At 44.3% G+C, this 16,979-nt stretch overlaps 1 protein-coding gene across 1 annotated transcript in view; it reads left to right on the forward strand.

Moving 5' to 3' along the window:
- Positions 1–16,979, forward strand: part of MGAT5B (alpha-1,6-mannosylglycoprotein 6-beta-N-acetylglucosaminyltransferase B) — a 171,806-nt gene that overhangs the window by 61,207 nt on the left and 93,620 nt on the right. Inside the window, exon 3 of the mRNA XM_083487519.1 lies at positions 6,752–6,896. Coding sequence (XP_083343645.1) covers positions 6,752–6,896 — 145 coding nt within the window. The remainder of the gene's footprint in view (positions 1–6,751; positions 6,897–16,979) is intronic.

Raw genomic sequence — 16,979 nt, forward strand, 5'->3', positions numbered from 1 at the left:
AATCTAAGTAGCAACCATATACCGTATTTTTTGCACCATAACACTCACTTTTTTCCTCCTAGAAAGTAAGGGGAAATGTCTGTGCGTGTTATGGAGGGAATGCCTACAGATGGCGGGGGGATCTGCTACAGTCGTGAGCAGAGGATCCATGGTTCCCCTTCCTTCCCTCCTCCGTGGCTTGCTTTGAAACAGCAAAGCGGGAGAAGAGCAGCTGAGTGGGGAGGAGAGAGGGACAGAGAGCCAGCTTGCTTTAAAGGAGCAAAGCGGGAGAGGAGAGGAGCCTTCTCCTCTTATACCCCTCTTCTGCATTATTAACAGCATCCTTCTCCACCCACCCCATGCATGTTCCTTGTCCCTTGAGTGCTTTTCCTTCCCTCCCCACTTAAAACATGGTTACAAAGCACGGATCCACATGGATCCTCAGGATTTTTGCACTGGGTCACCCCAAATTCACCATCAGATCACATAGCATGTCCATGGCTATGGCTTGCACCAAAAAAATCACGCACCCACTGTTGCCTGGGGCCGCAGTGGTGCAAAAACGTGGTTACAAAGCATGGATCTACATGGATCCTCAGGATTTTTGCATTGGGCTACTCCAAATTCACTGTCAGATCACATGCCCGTGGCCACAGCATGAACCACAAAAATCATACATCCGCTGTTTCGTTTAGAATATTTTTTTTTCTTGTTTTCCTCCTCTAAAAACTATGTGCGTGCTATGGTCGGGTGCGTGTTATAGAGCGAAAAATACGGTAACTACTCCCAGATTATAACTGGTATAGAATTGATAAGTTTGTTGTATCAATCTGATCATGGAATACTTGCGTTTATGGGATTGATATGGCTCTAAAAATCTCTATGGAGAAAAGAGAGGTGCTTGCATTCATGGAGGTGGACAGGACAGTTGCACTCTGCCCTGAATCCTATTCCACAAGGGTTTAGGGTAGGAGCAGGTGAGCAGGTAAGGAGAGAAGAGGTGAGGTGTAGATGCAGTGCAGTGTTCAGAGTAGTGTAGTGTTGGACCCGGTTCAGATCGCAAGAAGCTCCCTGGCTGACCTTGGACCAGTGACTTCCTCTGCGAGAATAAGAACATAGTCTACCTTACAAGCTTGTCATAAGCATAAAAGGGGTATGGTTGAGCATGGAGAACTATGTATACCCGTGTCCTTCAACCTTGGGTCCTCAGATGTTGTTGGACTACAACTCCTATCATCCCTTACCATTGACTAAGCTGTCTGGAGATGGATGGGAGTTGCAGTCCAACAACACCTAGGGACGCAAGGTTGAAGAACACCGATGTACAGCAGCTTGAGCTCCTTGGAGTAAAGGTGAAATATGAATGTAATAATGCTTTCTTCTGCAGCCATCTGCCATTGCTCCTGCCTCCCCCCACCACCTCTGTGCCTTGACCGCGTCTGAGAAATGTAGTGTTTGTATATGCAAGTACATGACTGGCATGGAGTGAATTATTTTGCTATTGAGAGTGCGTATTTTGTGCAGTTCCAACCACCGTGTTCATTTCTTTCAGCAGTTATTGTTTATATAACATACAAAAAGTTCTACCTGGGATTCAGATAATTTAATGGTGTCACTTCTGCATCATACATCACTGCCATATGCCAGATAAAGAGAGTCTGGAGCAGAAAGTGAATGTGTGATTTTACAAATGATGTATGAACAAGGACATAGCCTGGAGCAGGTCTTTGCAATGCTGAGAGCTGCAAGTTGCTAGTGTCCCTTGGGGAAGTTCTACTGGTAATGGGTTTGTGTTGTATATATACTGGAAATACAATATATTAAAGCCCACATAAGCACAACGTGGTGGCCTGTTCTCCATGCAAGTCTCTGAGGATTGGTGGTTGCTTGTCTTTCCCAGCAAACGAAACTGCTCTGATTAACCTTGAAGTTAGAGAATATGAGAAATCTTCCATCTCGAAGCTGATTTATGGCAGAGGTGGGCAACATGCAGCCTGCAGGCTGTGCATTGCCTGTAAGGTACATTTTGTGACCTACATGTCGACTAGATACCAAACCACTTGGGACAGCAATCTGGTTGGGTGTGATGACCCTTTAAGTTTCCATATGTTCAAAATGAAGGTTGTGGTTTTTTTGCTGTAGCATGTAACATTGCTGGATGGTATACACCTCCCCACCCCTAATAGGGAGCGAGGCGTCAAAATGATGTTTGGTATGAAAATATGTGTGAGAACAGAGAGGAGGAATCTTTGGTTGTAGGACTCCTAGCATCCCTGGTCATTGGCCATGCTGGCCGGGGATGATAGGAGTTGGAGTCTAACAACACCTGGAGGGCCACCAGTTCCCAGTTCTTGTGGCAGAAGATACTTGAGTTTAACTGTGAATTGAGTTATATTTCTCCTCCATCCCTATGAACAGATTTCATATGAAAGGGAATAGAACATACTTGGTTGGGAACACCAGGGATAGACTTGGGTCTTTCCTATTTCACCAGTGTCCTGTGGGACGCCAAAATTCTCTTGACTTCTGTCCTGCTCAATTCACTACATCATAGCTGTGGCGCTCCCTAGGCTCAGCGCCCAGTGCAGCAGAACCAGTCACACTGCCCTAAATTCGCCTCTGGAAGCACTGTCGTATATGTAGCATATTGAGGCCAGGGTGTAAAGTGGGTTGATTTTCACACCTCTCTTCTTTTACTTCATTAATTGTATGCAACTCTTTGAAGGTGACCCGGAAACTGCAATTAATCCAGAATGCGGCAGCTAGACTGATGACTGGGAGTGGCCACCGGGACCACATAACACCGGTCCTGAGAGATCTGCATTGGCTCCCAGTACATTTCCAAGCACGATTCAAAGTGTTGGTGCTGACCTTTAAAGCCCTAAATGGCCTCGGTCCTGTATACCTGAAGGAGCGTCTCCACCTCCATTGTTCAGCCCGGACACTGAGATCCAGTGCCGAGGGCCTTCTGGCGGTTCCCTCATTGTGAGAAGTGAGGTTACAGGGAACCAGACAGAGGGCCTTCTCGGTAGTGGCGCCCGCCCTGTGAAACACCCTCCCATCAGATGTCAAGGAAATAAGCATCTATCTTACTTTTAAAAGACATCTGAAGGCAATACTGCTGTATTGTTTTTAACACTCGATTGGGAGCCTCCCAGAGTGGCTGGGGAAACTCAGCCAGATGGGTGGGGTATAAATAAATTATTATTATTATTATTATTATTATTATTATTATTATTATTTCATTTCAGTGAAGCAGTTCCTGGAGGACTGTTGTGTTTTAAATAGCCAAATATCCCTTTTCTAAACAGGGATGTGTTTTGATTAGGGTTTCCACAATTTTAAAGGACAGCAGCCCTATGCCTGTAAAAGGCAGGTGTTCTCTTGCAGAGGAACAGACTGATTGCAAAAGCTTCAGTTGCTGATTTTGGCCAGAGAGCTTCTGTTCATTTAAAAAACAACGTGTACACCCCCCAAGTCAACTCTGTATCCAAATGCTATTATATATATCCCACAGCAGTATTCTTCAGATTTGTTTCTCTAGATGCAGTTTCCATTATCCCAGATCATTGGTGAAGCTGGCTGAGGTTGTGAAAGTTGGGAGTCCAAAATATCTGGGGCGTCAAGGTTGAAGAACACTGAACTATATGGCTTGTTTGTTTTGTTTTTTAATATTAGGTACACATTTCTTTTTTGAATAATTCCATCATTCCACTTTTCTTCTTGCTCTCTCCCTTCTACTTTCCCTGTTTCATTTTGATTGCAAGCTTTTGGCAGACTTTATTTTATTCCGTACTGGATTGTGGTGCATTCAGTACCATTTTGCTGCTCATGAACATTTGGGATTGCTCAAGGCAAGATTCAAATAAAAACTATGTATGGAGAAGTCCTCGAGGGACCTGGCGGCTGCTTACGTGAATGGCTGCCCTGAGAATTCACTTCCACTTATGATTTGCTTAAGCATTTGAGGAGCTGAGTTTTGAACAGCAGAGGGAGGTGTTTTGTTTCTTGGGGTAGCATGAGCAGGGGAGCAAAGAAGGGGAAACCTGGCTCTTGAGTTTGGTCTGGCCCAACTAAGAAAAGTTTAGCTGCATGACCACATCTGTTTAAGTTGTCTAGATCCCCTTCTGGGCAGCATTTAGAGCTTCCTTTCCCCAACCCCTATTGAGGCCTAGTCATAATTTTCTCTTCTTTGTTTTGGCTCACTTGTTTTGGTTGGTCCTGAAGAGAGAGTTGTTTTTATCTCCTTTGTTCTATCAATGAGGGGCTTAATTTGGTTTTAATTTGGCCTGCTTCACTTTATTTAGCTTCCAGATAATTAGGTCACATCAAGCAGTGTGGAGGGATAGAGAGCAAAAAATCTACCAGTGTGTAGTACTGGTTAAGAGCAGTAGTCTCATAATCTGGGGAACCGGGTTCACATCTCCGCTCCTCCACATGCAGCTGCTGGGTGACCTTGGGCTAGTCACACTTCTCTGAAGCCTCTCAGCCCCACTTACCTCACAGAGTGTTTCTTGTGGGGGAGGAAGGAAAATGAGATTGTTAGCCGCTTTGAGACTCCTTTGGGTAGTAATAAAGCGGGATATCAAATCCAAACTCCTCTTCTTCTTCTGATGGTATACACACACCTGAGGCATCTGAGTGACAAGAGGTCTACCTAAAACAAAATCTCTTACATCTTACCAGCTCATCCTTGGGCAGTGCTAGAGCTGCTGGCTCCTCATGAGGTTTACTGCCAAGGTATGTGATGCTGAAGCTGTCAGGGCTTCCTCAGCACATCTCTAAGGTGATTTGGCAAGGCAGAACAGGGAACCATTTTTTTAACAAACCCAAGGCTTGAAGCCAGAGTGGAGAGGACTAGGTAGTGAGGCAGGATACCTGCACGGAAGAATGAAATGGAATCTGGCAGTTAAATAGTTAATTATGTTTCGTATTGTGGTGTATGGCATCCTGATTCCATGTGGGGGAGCAACAGTGCCTTTAGGAGCAGCTGAAAATACAGAAATTAAGGAGGTGACTTCCGCCCACCCCATTTGCTTGTTTATAAAGTGATAGGGAAAAGTCACCTCCTTAATTTTTGCACATCAGGCTGCTCTTAAAGGCACTGGAGCAGAGCTCACAAATAAGTTGGCAACCCTAGCAAAACCTCTCGACCCAGGAAAAGTGACAATGTAAACAAAAACAGGGCTGTTATCCCTGGTGAGTGGAGTTCAGCTTTGTAGCGAATTGCCTTCTGCTTGAATCAAAATAGTTAGCGAGAAGGTTTAGCTGAATGAATCCATAAGTCTCTATTTATGATAGGATAGCCAAGATTCTTACTGATCGGGTTCCTGTGCTTCATGGAGGAAACACACCAATCCAATGATATTCTTATACCACTGTTTGATGACTCCAGGTCACACCAGAGCAAGTACATTTCAAGTGCAATCGACACATTAAAATACATCAAAATCTATGATATACTTTCTTGCCATTGCATCTGTACTCCAAGACAATTGTAACTTGGTGATTGTTTGCTTTGCTTGTCTGGGACATCCAGAAATTCAGCTTCTGGTTGTGGATCTGTGTTTTGTGCTACAAAATATGTGTTACATAACTGTGTCAGTTTGCTTCTCAGCAGGCTCTAACCCCTGCTGCTGTGTAAATGAAAATGTGTTGTACCTTCTTTAAAAGGAGTCTATGAGAGTGGAATGATAAGTTTAACGAGTTTTAGCATTATGCAATAGGAACTAATTCTCTGCCCTCTAACCTCATCATAAGGTCTCTTGTGCATTACTAAAAGAGAGAAAATAAAAGGCAATAGGTGTAGCTTCAGGGTGACTCACCAGGTCACCCCAGTGTTTAAAGGGCAGGGTTTTGTTTTTTAAAAATGGTAGAGTCAGCATAAAATGGTAGGGTCAGCATTTTTTTAAAAAAGCGGGGTCAGCATAAAACATGGCAGATGACATCTTATCTTCATGCAATGTAGTGCCTGAGTGTACCGGTGCATTTACTCCCAACTCACCCTTGAGTTAATGGGAACTGATATTCAACCATTGTGCTAAAGGCTCTTAGTACAGACACATTATATGATGGAAGCTGATAACCTCTACAATGCACTCCAGAGCATGTTTACTCAGAGGTAACTCCCAGGGAATTCAATGGGACTTATACACAGGTGCATGTACACTGGGATTGCAGCCTAAATGTTAGATATATTGAATCATTTATATTATTTATGTTGTGAATATAATATAATATAATATAATATAATATAATATAATAATAAATATACAATATTGTATACAGCATTAGACATACTCAGAGTAAACCTGTTGAAGTTAATCAACATGAACAGGGATTTTTTACAGTGGTATCTCGGGTTAAGAACTTAATTCATTCTGGAGGTCCGTTGTTAACCTGAAACTGTTCTTAACCTGAGGTACCGCGTGATTTCTGTTCTCATCCTGAAGCAAAGTTCTTAACCCGAGGTACTATTTCTGGGTTAGCGGAGTCTGTAACCTGAAGCGTCTGTAACTCGAGGTACCACTGTATTCATTTGGACCACACACACCCCAAGTGCACAAAAGTGTCACTTAGCTGGATGCAGCCCACTGCAAAGTATTACATTATTCAAGCAATACTGCACACCCCACTATGATCCTTTTCACTATAAAATCAATTATTGCCTTTCGACTTCACACACCTGTCTGAACGCTTTCCTGCTGCCTCCTGAGGACCACTGCAGAATGTCCTTACCGTCCTTTCCTCTTGCTTTTTTGTATGGCTGCAGTGATGGGTGCTCTGGAGTCCAGAGGGGTGCTGCGGAAGATGAGTGACATGCTGGAGATGATGGTGAAGAGGATGGATGTGTTAGCCAGGCTGGAGAATAGCACGGACTTCCGGAAAGGGGAGGAGACACATTTCCCTATGGACAGGTTAGTAGTACCAGTAGATATGAAACATTGGCCTGAAGCATTCATTGATACAGGTTCCTCTTTTCCTGGATCCAAGAAGTGGGTGAAACCCAGATCTGCATATGGAGTTCATATGGACTGATTACTCCAGCTGCTGCCTGCTCTGATTCCTCAGCTCTTTGATTCTGATGGCAGGCCTTTGGCCAGCATATTATGGGTTCAGGAATATAGCTTCATTCAGAGGTGGTCAACTGGCGTTCTTGGGCTAGAACTTCCACAATCTCTTGCTGTTGGCTGTTCTTCTTGGGGCTAATGGGAGCTGGAGGCAGTGGCATGTGGTGAATTTTTTCGAAGGAGAACAGTTAGAGCCAGAGCCACCTGCTTGCAAGGGTGATGCGGTGGGGCAGGGAGGGTCACAGAAGTGAACATCTCACCTCCCTCCTTAAACCAGACAGAAGCTTCCTGGGCTTTGGGAAGGAGGCAGGAGGGCTCCTGGACTCACTGGAGCATTGTGCCTCCCTCTCTAAGCCGGGCAGAAGCTTTCTGGGCTTTGGGAAGGAGGTTCCAGGGGAACATTTAGGGGATTAGCCTAGTCCCTCTAGTCCACTGACCGCACACCGCTGGCTAGAGGCCAATAACACCTGGAAGACCATCAATTCCCAGTCCCTGGCTTAAATCGTTAGATGGGTTGCTATTTTTTAACCGGAGAACCGGACATTACCTTCATGGTTAATGGTCCACCCTGCTTAGCAAGCAAGGTTTCAGTATTGCTCCCTGCAAGTGATGGAGAAGGGTCAAGGGCACTGATGAGTGGTACAACAGCTACTGTATCATTAATGTTAGTTGTAAGGTCTATTTCTTGAGGGGGCAACTCTCTTCAATAGCACTAGGTTTTAAATTGTGGGTTTTTCCTATTGGCATTTAGTATTGGAGAGTGGAGGGTTTTGAGCTTCAAGCACAGTCTTGCTCTTGAGCAATCCAGTTAAATAAATTATTTATCTGCCGGAATCTGATCCACGAATCAGCTGCGGACTGTGTGGGTAGGGAGGTAAATACCCTTTAATAAGTTACTATCAAACAGCATCTCCAGAAGGAATGGAATCAGAAATTCTGTAGGCACCATAAAATGACTAATTACCTCCACATAAATGATTGGTTTTAAAATAATGACTGGAAGTGCAATTCAGTTTTTACTAAGGCTAACAATGTCAGTTAATTTGTATGATGGATTGACTGTGTGTTTTGAAATGTAGAGCTTTTAATTTGATTTCAACTTGATCTACCTCTTGAGAGTGTGCATGGTTAGTTTCTGATGACTGTGCAATTGTTAACAATGGAAACAACATTTTTTAAAGAACAAAAAAGTTGGGCGCTGTCATGGAACAAAGTTAATATCCAAAGTAATTAACACCACAATCATCTAGTAACAAACAAACAAACTCCCTCCCCTCTCTTTCTCGCTCATTATCCACTTCAAAGTATTTTGTGTATTCAGACAATAAATTTCCCTTGCTTACTTAGGCTGTGAACAAACAGTGGCTCCAATCTGAAGAAAGTTAGTTGGGCTGAAGTGACCTCAATAAGATTAATGGGTCTTTCTTTTTTCACAACTATCCTGTCATACTCAATTTCATTGGAATTTAAATGAAGCAAAAACCTTTCCAGGTGGGAGGTCAACAGGCCAGTGGCAGACTTCGGGCTCTCAAATTTTAGAGGGGGCCTGTGAAATGCTAAAATATGGTATCCCCTGTCTCTTATGCTCCATCTACATCGTTGTTGCAGCGCCCCCTGCAGCTCTGGTACCCACTACTGCTGAACTGGTCATGCTACCCTAAAACTGCCTCTGAAAAGGCTTTCAGGGACTTAGAGGTGATACTCATGCAAATTTCCTGTCTTCCCAAGGTCTCAGGTGAAACAGATTTTGCAGGTTTTTGTAGTGCTTCAAGTCTCACTCTGGAATAACTCAAACCAGCCAGGATGACAACACAATCCTGTGCAAGTCTAATAAGATGTAAACCCCACTGGAATCATTCCCTGGTAAAAGTGTATGGAATTGCTCCTGAATGTGCATATTACATGCAGAATATCAAATGCTCTTGCTGTAGGCTATAGAATATAGGTTAGGAATGACTGAAGGTCAAATATTAATACAATCAATCACCAAATAGATATTAAATAGCATGCATAGTCTATCAAATATTGGAAGTCAAAATTGACTTCAGGCGTTGAGACATTGAATATTTAGCAGATATTGGACATCAATAACGTATGAGAAGGTTTTATGAAGTTAATGCATTTTGCTTGTAGCACACACACACACACACACACACACACACGGGGAAAGTGCTGAAAATTGCGTTGCTGTATGATACAATACAGCACCATTGAGAGCTCCAAAGGTGCTAAGCCGCTTTTTATCTGGACTATGCAGCTGAAATCGATGGTGGTGCCCAGTCTTGCTCCTTCCCAATTATCTTATTTTCTTTTCCCTGCAGGGGTTGTAGTACAGAGAGATATCTGCACACCATTACTTCTTCTAAGCCCCAATAAGAAGCAAAGGACTTAATAAGCCCCTGGTCTTTGGCTTCATTCCAGTTCAATGGTCCAAGCCTGCTTTTGAAAGAGAGAGCTGCCAATTTCCTCTATAATGCAGCAGCAATCTGCTTTGAAGTTAAGCTTTGATTAAGTTAGTAGCAAATAACTGGGTGGCAGAGTATTCAGTTGACTGCAGGTTTGCTTTGGCAAATTCTTCTCCTCCTCCTCCTCACCCCACTAGCCACACTTTTCTCCATCTGAAAGCTTGTTGGCCCCTAGATCAAAGGTATCCTTGGCAAGGGTGCCAGCTCTGGGGGCAGAGGAACTTTAGACCCCCAAAGTTTTAAGGAGGGGGCTCAGCCCCCTCAATATCCAGCAGCAATCTCATGACGTCATGCAACATCACGTGCTGGACGTCACAATGTCGTGCTTGTGATGTCATGATGTTGTGTGATGTCAGGGCGCTGTGCATGTGATGTCAGCCCTCTCAGTCATGGGTGCAAGCCAGAACCAATGCTCCCTGGCATGCTTTTTTCTCTCTTCTAATCTTTGAAAGGGAAACAGACATTCAGGCCACCAGAAATGTTATGACCTGTAAATGGGTTATGTGAGTTATCTATATGAGAAGTCAAAGCTAGCTCTGGATAATCATTTAGGGCACTTCATACAGTGGTAGGGGGACGCAGGTGGTGCTGTGGGTTAAACCACAGAGCCTAGGACTTGCCCATCAGAAGGTCAGCGGTTCGAATCCCCACGATGGGGTGAGCTCCCGTTGCTCGGTCCCTGCTCCTGCCAACCTAGCAGTTTGAAAGCATGAAGTGCAAGTAAATAAATAGGCACCGCTCCGGTGGGAAGGTAAACGCCGTTTCTGTGCGCTGCTCTGGTTCGCCAGAAGTGGCGTAGTCATGCTGGCCACATGACCCAGAAGCTGTATGCCGGCTCCCTCAGCCAATGAAGCAAGATGAGCACCGCAACCCTAGAGTCGGTCACGACTGGACCTAATGGTCAGGGGTCTCTTTACCCTTTTATACAGTGGTAGAGAGACAAATGAAGTGGCACATTCAAATTCACAGATCACGTAGATTTGTGGGAAAATAGGGTGTTTATCTCCATCTCTAAACTCAGATGCACTTGACCAAATAGTAACAATAATAATCTTGAAGTAAATGCAGGCATTTGAAACCTCTGGATTTATTAGTTAAATGGTTTTCAGCTGTTTGCTTTGTTACGAAGGCATTACAGAACGGTTATGAACATTTTAAAAATTCTCAAGGATGTAAGGGACTATTAGGGCGCAAGGCCTAGAAACAGATGGGGCTGGATACTGTTGGCAGGATTTTCAATTTATTGATCAGCTGCTCTTGTGGGTGCACGGATGTTTGTTTGCTTGTTTGCGAAATTTCTATACTGCTTTTCAGTTGGCTCTCTGAAAGTGGGGTGCCGAGCCAGTCAAATAAAATTAATTAAAATCCATGACCACATTTAAACAGCAAAAATCAATATATAAAACATTGAAACAGCCGAGAACAGCAGAAAAGGAAATGGCAGACAACAAAGCTTACTCCCAAATGCTGTTTGTGTGTAAGGATGGCATGTGAATGTGTAAGAACAGCTGCTTGATATTCTCAAGTCATGGGTTCAGGATCCAGTGGGATCTAGCCTGCTGCCTATGATGGCTATCTAGGGAGAGCAGCTCCTTACCTACATGCTATGGATACACCTGTATGATGGAGAGACTGCAAAGTGCATAAGGAATCCAGGGTATTCTTCAGGTCTCTTCTGACAAATAGTTTCACTGAATTTGGCACTTGTCCCAGAAATCGGATGTCTTTGTTTTCTTTGTTACCTTTTTATCCTAGATAACTGGAGCTCAGGGTAAGGAGAGACGAATATGCCAACTTTGGTTTTCCTCAGTTTCTCATTTTTCCAATCTTAAATTTATTTCTCCATGTTTCTGCAGCAATCTTCAGTTCTTTTTAAAATAACTCACCATGAAAATTCAGCAGCAATTTAGTGTGAATTTCTCTGAAGAAGCTCACTTTTGTATATAGTTGTGACTAATGTACCCAGTGCTCCCCCCCCAGGGGGTACTCAAGGGTAAGGAAAACTACATGAAGGTCTTCTATCACTGGTATATAACTGAAACTGAAACTTTATGCTGTGATTTTACTTTAAGAAAGCATTTCTGTTGTTAAAAACCAATAAAGATGTATTGGGTGGGAGGGGGGAAAGGTACGCAGTACCGGCACCTCTTTTTGTTGTTGTTTAAAAGTGTGGCACTTACTGTAACAACTTCATGGTGACTACCAGCACCTATTTTTCTAGAAGAAAAGCACTGAACATACCATAATATTTTTGTATATTATCTTCACCAATATATGCAGTTATATGCACAATTTCCCCTGATAAACACCTTTTTTTTTTAACACATTAGTTTTGTTTGAGAACTGCATTCTAAAATCTGAAATGCGAAGGTGGCTGTGTTTCAGTTCACATATTGGTTTGAGACGTTTGAATTAGGTAGTTTCTCATTCAAATATACTGCCCCCCCTCCCCATTTTATCCTCACTTCAACCCTGTAAAGTAGGTTAGCTTAGATGTTGACTGGACCAAGGTCACCCAGGGAGCTTCTTGACTGAGTGGGAATTTGACAGTTGCATTTGTGGCTTATTATGCCCGTCATGATGTAATAACAAGTAGGAATGTCTTGTTACCAGAGCAGAAACCACTGCACCTGCTACCACAGTGCTCCCTTCAGTGGCGGAGCTTCATGCTCCGGCTCCAGGGGGCGGAGAGCAGGTGGGGGCAGGGCTGGCACACGTCCTGAGGGTGTGGTGTGCTGCCTGCAAGTGCGTGGCACACATCCTGGGGGCGTGGCATGCCTCCTGCAAGGGCGTGGCACCCAGAGCAGGTGGGAGGGGCAGCCCCCCCACATTCCTCTTCCTCCGCCAGTGGCTCCCTTAGCTTAATTGAACCCTGCTGCAGGAGAGAAAGGCCATGTCTGTGCTGCCTAGACAAAATTGCTCTTTAGTGTTTTTAGTACTGCTTGGGAGACATGCAGATGCCCTTGTTACTTATAAGCCAGAAGAAAAGAAGAAGAGCTGACCCCTTGATTCCCTGATTAATTGTAGGCCAGGAGTGCTCTAGGGAAGTGCCTTCAGCACAGGATGCATCTTTCTGCTCACCTGAACAACACTCAGTTAAGTGGTGGTAGCTAAAGGAATATCTGTTTGGACAGATAGTTCTCCCTGTTCTCCTCTCTCATCTGCCCTTGGTAATTAATGCCCAGTCTTGGCAGTGTTGATCCCAAATTGGCAAATAGCTAAGCCCTTGTGTTTCTATAGGAAACATTCCAGCTCTGGAGAGAGAGAGAGAGAGAGAGAGAGAGAGAGAGAGAGAGAGAGAGAGAGAGAGAAAGCAGTCTTCCCATGATGGGGCTTTGTGTCAGACACTGCCCATCCTAAGGAAATGCTGTCAATGTCTTTTAATGTCAAGAGAGAAGCACCCTGTCTTTTTAGCCCAGTAATTAAGTCTTAGGACCAGCTCTGCAAATTAATGTAATGCTTGAGCCAAAGTGGAATAGTCAAATTCTCTTGTAGTTCCTTTTGTCTAAATTGCTTGTCCTGCCAATGCATTCCTCTTTCTGTGTTTAAGGTACTTCATTGGCAAACATTCTAGTCTGTTATGATGCAGTTAAAAAGCAAGAGCAACCCTGAGTGCCTACATGTTCTATAAAAAGCCAGAGTGAGTATGGCTGACGGTCAGGAATGATGGGAGCTGCAGTCCAGTCATCACTGGATGGCACCACGTCCCTCACCTGCGCTCTATAAACATTGCTGGCCAGATTAGAAGTGGGGACTGGGAAACTGGAATAACTCCATTCCGAAAGGAAGAGGAGAACCCACCCACAGTCTACCCTCTTAAGCCATTAGGAGGGACTCTCTGCCTTTGGATTGGGGGGGGGGGATAGGATATAAGTGGCTGGTGGCAAATACCAAGAAAAACCTAGAGGAAGTCCCAAGGTGCATTAACCCATGTAAAAGAGAGTGGGGCAAAATGTCAAATTCCTGTAGACAACTGGTTCATGACCAGGGAGAGAGGAGTCATGAACCCAGCCTCCTGATTCCCAGAACCAGAGCTTTGCCATTGCACAGAGTACCAGGTTTCCAGGGACAATAATTACCAGGTGGTGCAAAGGTACTATCCTGAATTGAATTCATACTCCTGAACCTAGTTCCTGCTTTGAGTTTCTGGTCAAGGCATCCTAGTGACTTGGAGTTGCAGTGGCTTGGAACTGATCTCCACTTCAGGACTAGATGGAGGAATGTTCAACTCTTTCTTAGGCTTTGCCAGTTGAGCTCGTTTGCTCTTTCAGTGTGTAGGAGAATAGAGTGGTACCTCGGGTTACAGGCGCTTCAGGTTACAGATGCTTCAGGTTACAGACTTCACTAACCCAGAAATAGTACCTCGGGTTAAGAACTTTGCTTCAGAATGAGAACAGAAACTTCATGGTGGTGTGGCGGCAGCAAGAGGCCCCATTAGCTAAAGTGGTGCTTCAGGTTAAGAACAGTTTCAGGTTCAGAACGGACCTCCAGAATAAATTAAGTTCTTGACCCAAGGTACCACTGTATTGCTGTTTTCTTGGTAGGCTGGGTGAACTGAGCTTACCCTCACCCATGGCATATAGTTATTTGGAGGGGGTATGTGGGACATAAATAGGACAGCTTTGCCGTGTGTGTGTGTGTGTGTGTGTGTGTGTGTGTGTGCATATGTATGACACATTCCATCCTTGCTGTGATTTAACTTCTCTTTCACCTCTCTCATTCTCCGGAACCAGGGGAACTGAGACTGGCAAGCACTTTTTAATTCTTCAGATGTTTAGGTGCAAGCAGATGCAATAAAAGGGTGTTAATTTCAAGGCAAACCTCATTTGAGGTTTCTAATTAATAGCACTGGCATGTTGTTTTCTTGTTCAGGGCTCCTGGAACACACCATCTGCAGCACCACTTTTATCCAAATTGTTTTTTTGAAGAAGTCTCTGCTACTTAAACGCAGATCCCAAATCAAATTAGAACAGCTCGCTTTCAACACCCCTTCATGAAGAAGAATGAGAATGGAACCTCTAGGTGTTCCGTAGAGTGCCTGGGCAATCCATCACTTCGCTCAGATGCAGCTACTTCTTCCTGGGTGGAAACATGACAGCAATCCCCAGGCAGCAGCAGCAACAGGGCACAGCAGGGGCTTCTGGGCCAGTGAGTGGTGAAGAATGGCTGCTGTTGCATCAAAATGAGGAGAGGGAGCTGGAGTAGAGACAGCATGTCCCCGTTCATTCATTATCCATGCTGAAATCGCGACAGGATGTCAGGGGTGGTTGGCAGCGGACTACAATGACTTCAGAGGCTGCCGACAGTGCTAGAGTTCGGCCTCGATAAAGATTCTCAAATAGATGCATCTGTTGGTGTGTGGCAAGAGCCGCCACATTGTTTCCTTGGTCCTGTGCCTTTAACAGCATAAAATTGCAAGGGAAGCTTTTCTTGGCACGGAGATAAAGCGAAGAATAATGCTTAGTTCACTTGTTTAATTTCTGCAGGTCAGACACAGCAGAAGAGCTGCAGATAAAAGGAAGGGAAAGTGGCGATCCTGTGCTTGCCACGTTCATGGAAGAATTAGTAATTGTGTGGGTTTTTGTAAAACGTATGCAGGCATTTCAGGGCAGGGGGATGAACCATGACATATGAAGGAAGGGGGATTTACTTCTTAGCCCCCACTATAGTTCCAATGCAGAATGGGGCCCCCACAGGTGTAATTTGCAATGAGAGAGTAGCTTTTGTTGTCACCGGACTCTTTCAAGGTTCTGCAGCTCCTTGAAAGCTGTGAGCACAGGTCTCTTATTACAGTCGTACCTTGGCTTACAGATGCTTCAGGTTACATACGCTTCAGGTTACAGACTCCACTAACCCAGAAATAGTGCTTCAGGTTAAGAACTTTGCTTCAGGATGAGAACAGAAATCGTGCTCCGACGGCGCAGCGGCAGTGGGAGGCCCCATTAGCTAAAGTGGTGCTTCAGGTTAAGAACAGTTTCAGGTTAAGAATGGACCTCCGGAACGAATTAAGTACTTAACCCGAGGTACCACTGTAGTCTGTTGCTGTTGTTTTGTTTTATTTTTAAAATGACAAAGTAATATACTTCTCTGTACCTGAGAAGTTCTCTGAGTCCAGCCTTATTTGATTCCCAAACTGGTAACCAAATTTGGCTATTCTAAGTGGTTATCAGAGATGATGATGATGCTTTGATACACATTATAGTCACTTAGGGTTCATCCACACCCCGGTTGTCCAATGTCTGTTGTCTGTTGTCTGTTTTTAATTTTTTGAAATGTTGTTCACACAAACCACACACCTTATATTAGGATCATGACTGTTTCATATTTTATTTTCCCCATGCAGCAATTAATATCAGTATGACAGAGGAATGAGTGTGTGATTTTGCTGTGGCATATGAAGTGCCATTCTCCCATGAGTACACATCTCAGGAGCCGATGAGTCTCCATGAATGAGATGTTCAAGTGTGGAACTTCCCTTTGTAGTGTTAAAAGTTAAAGTGAATTGCATTCAAGAGTTTTAAGTCAAGTACCATATAGTTTAATTGATGGGTGGACCGGAGCCACATAGAGATTTTCTGCTTCCATGGAACTGCACTGACATTATTGATTCCCAGCCTAGATTATGTCCCAAAGTAGGTTATACTTCACAATATCTGAACATTATTCATCAATCATGCACACAATGCAAAAGTATATGCATAAATCCTCACATATAAAAATCTTCATTCTCCAAACATCCCTGGCAGAGATATTGCTTCTATTTCCACTTTACATATTGCAGCATGCCACCTCAATCTCCGAGCGGTGCGAGATTCCAGGGGTTCCAGATGCTTAGCCAGGGTTCAATTTCCTTCAGAATGAGGGACAGCAGAGGCTGTGGTATCTTTATGATATATGGTGTATTTACACACATATATACAACCTGAGCCTAGGAGGGACAGTTTGCAGCATCTACACTCCAAGGGAGGTCTTGTTTCTCCCATAGTCACAGCCTTGGATTCAAACAGGACTTGGGCATGGTTCTGTCTCCCTGGCTTCCCAACCTACTTCTTCTAGCTCACATAACTCAGCTCTGCCCTTTGTCTTTCTAACTATCAGTGAGTTGAGGGAGCCCCCCCCACCTATTTGCCCTCTGGCACAGAGCCACTTTGTTACCTTAGTGTCCCATACTTAAAGGGCCATTACCTCATCAAAAGCTAGCCTGGCTATTCCAGAAATTGAATCTGTCCTGGATCCAGGAATCAGAAGGGGGCTCAGGCATACAGCCTACCCTCCCAAACTCTAACAATATGTAGCAGTAGGCCTGAGAACGGTGCAACTTTTCAGTGGCCAGATTCAGTTAATGAGTTCTGCTAGTGGAAGCCCGCATAAGGATTTTTTTCACTAGCACAACAGGGTTTGTTTGTGTCTCCTCCTCCTGCATGTCCCCCCCCCTCAAATTGGCTCTGCATGCATTGGGGGAACC

This window comes from Podarcis liolepis (assembly GCF_965112155.1).
Source record: "Podarcis liolepis genome assembly, chromosome: 2".
Classification (NCBI taxonomy): domain Eukaryota; kingdom Metazoa; phylum Chordata; class Lepidosauria; order Squamata; family Lacertidae; genus Podarcis; species Podarcis liolepis.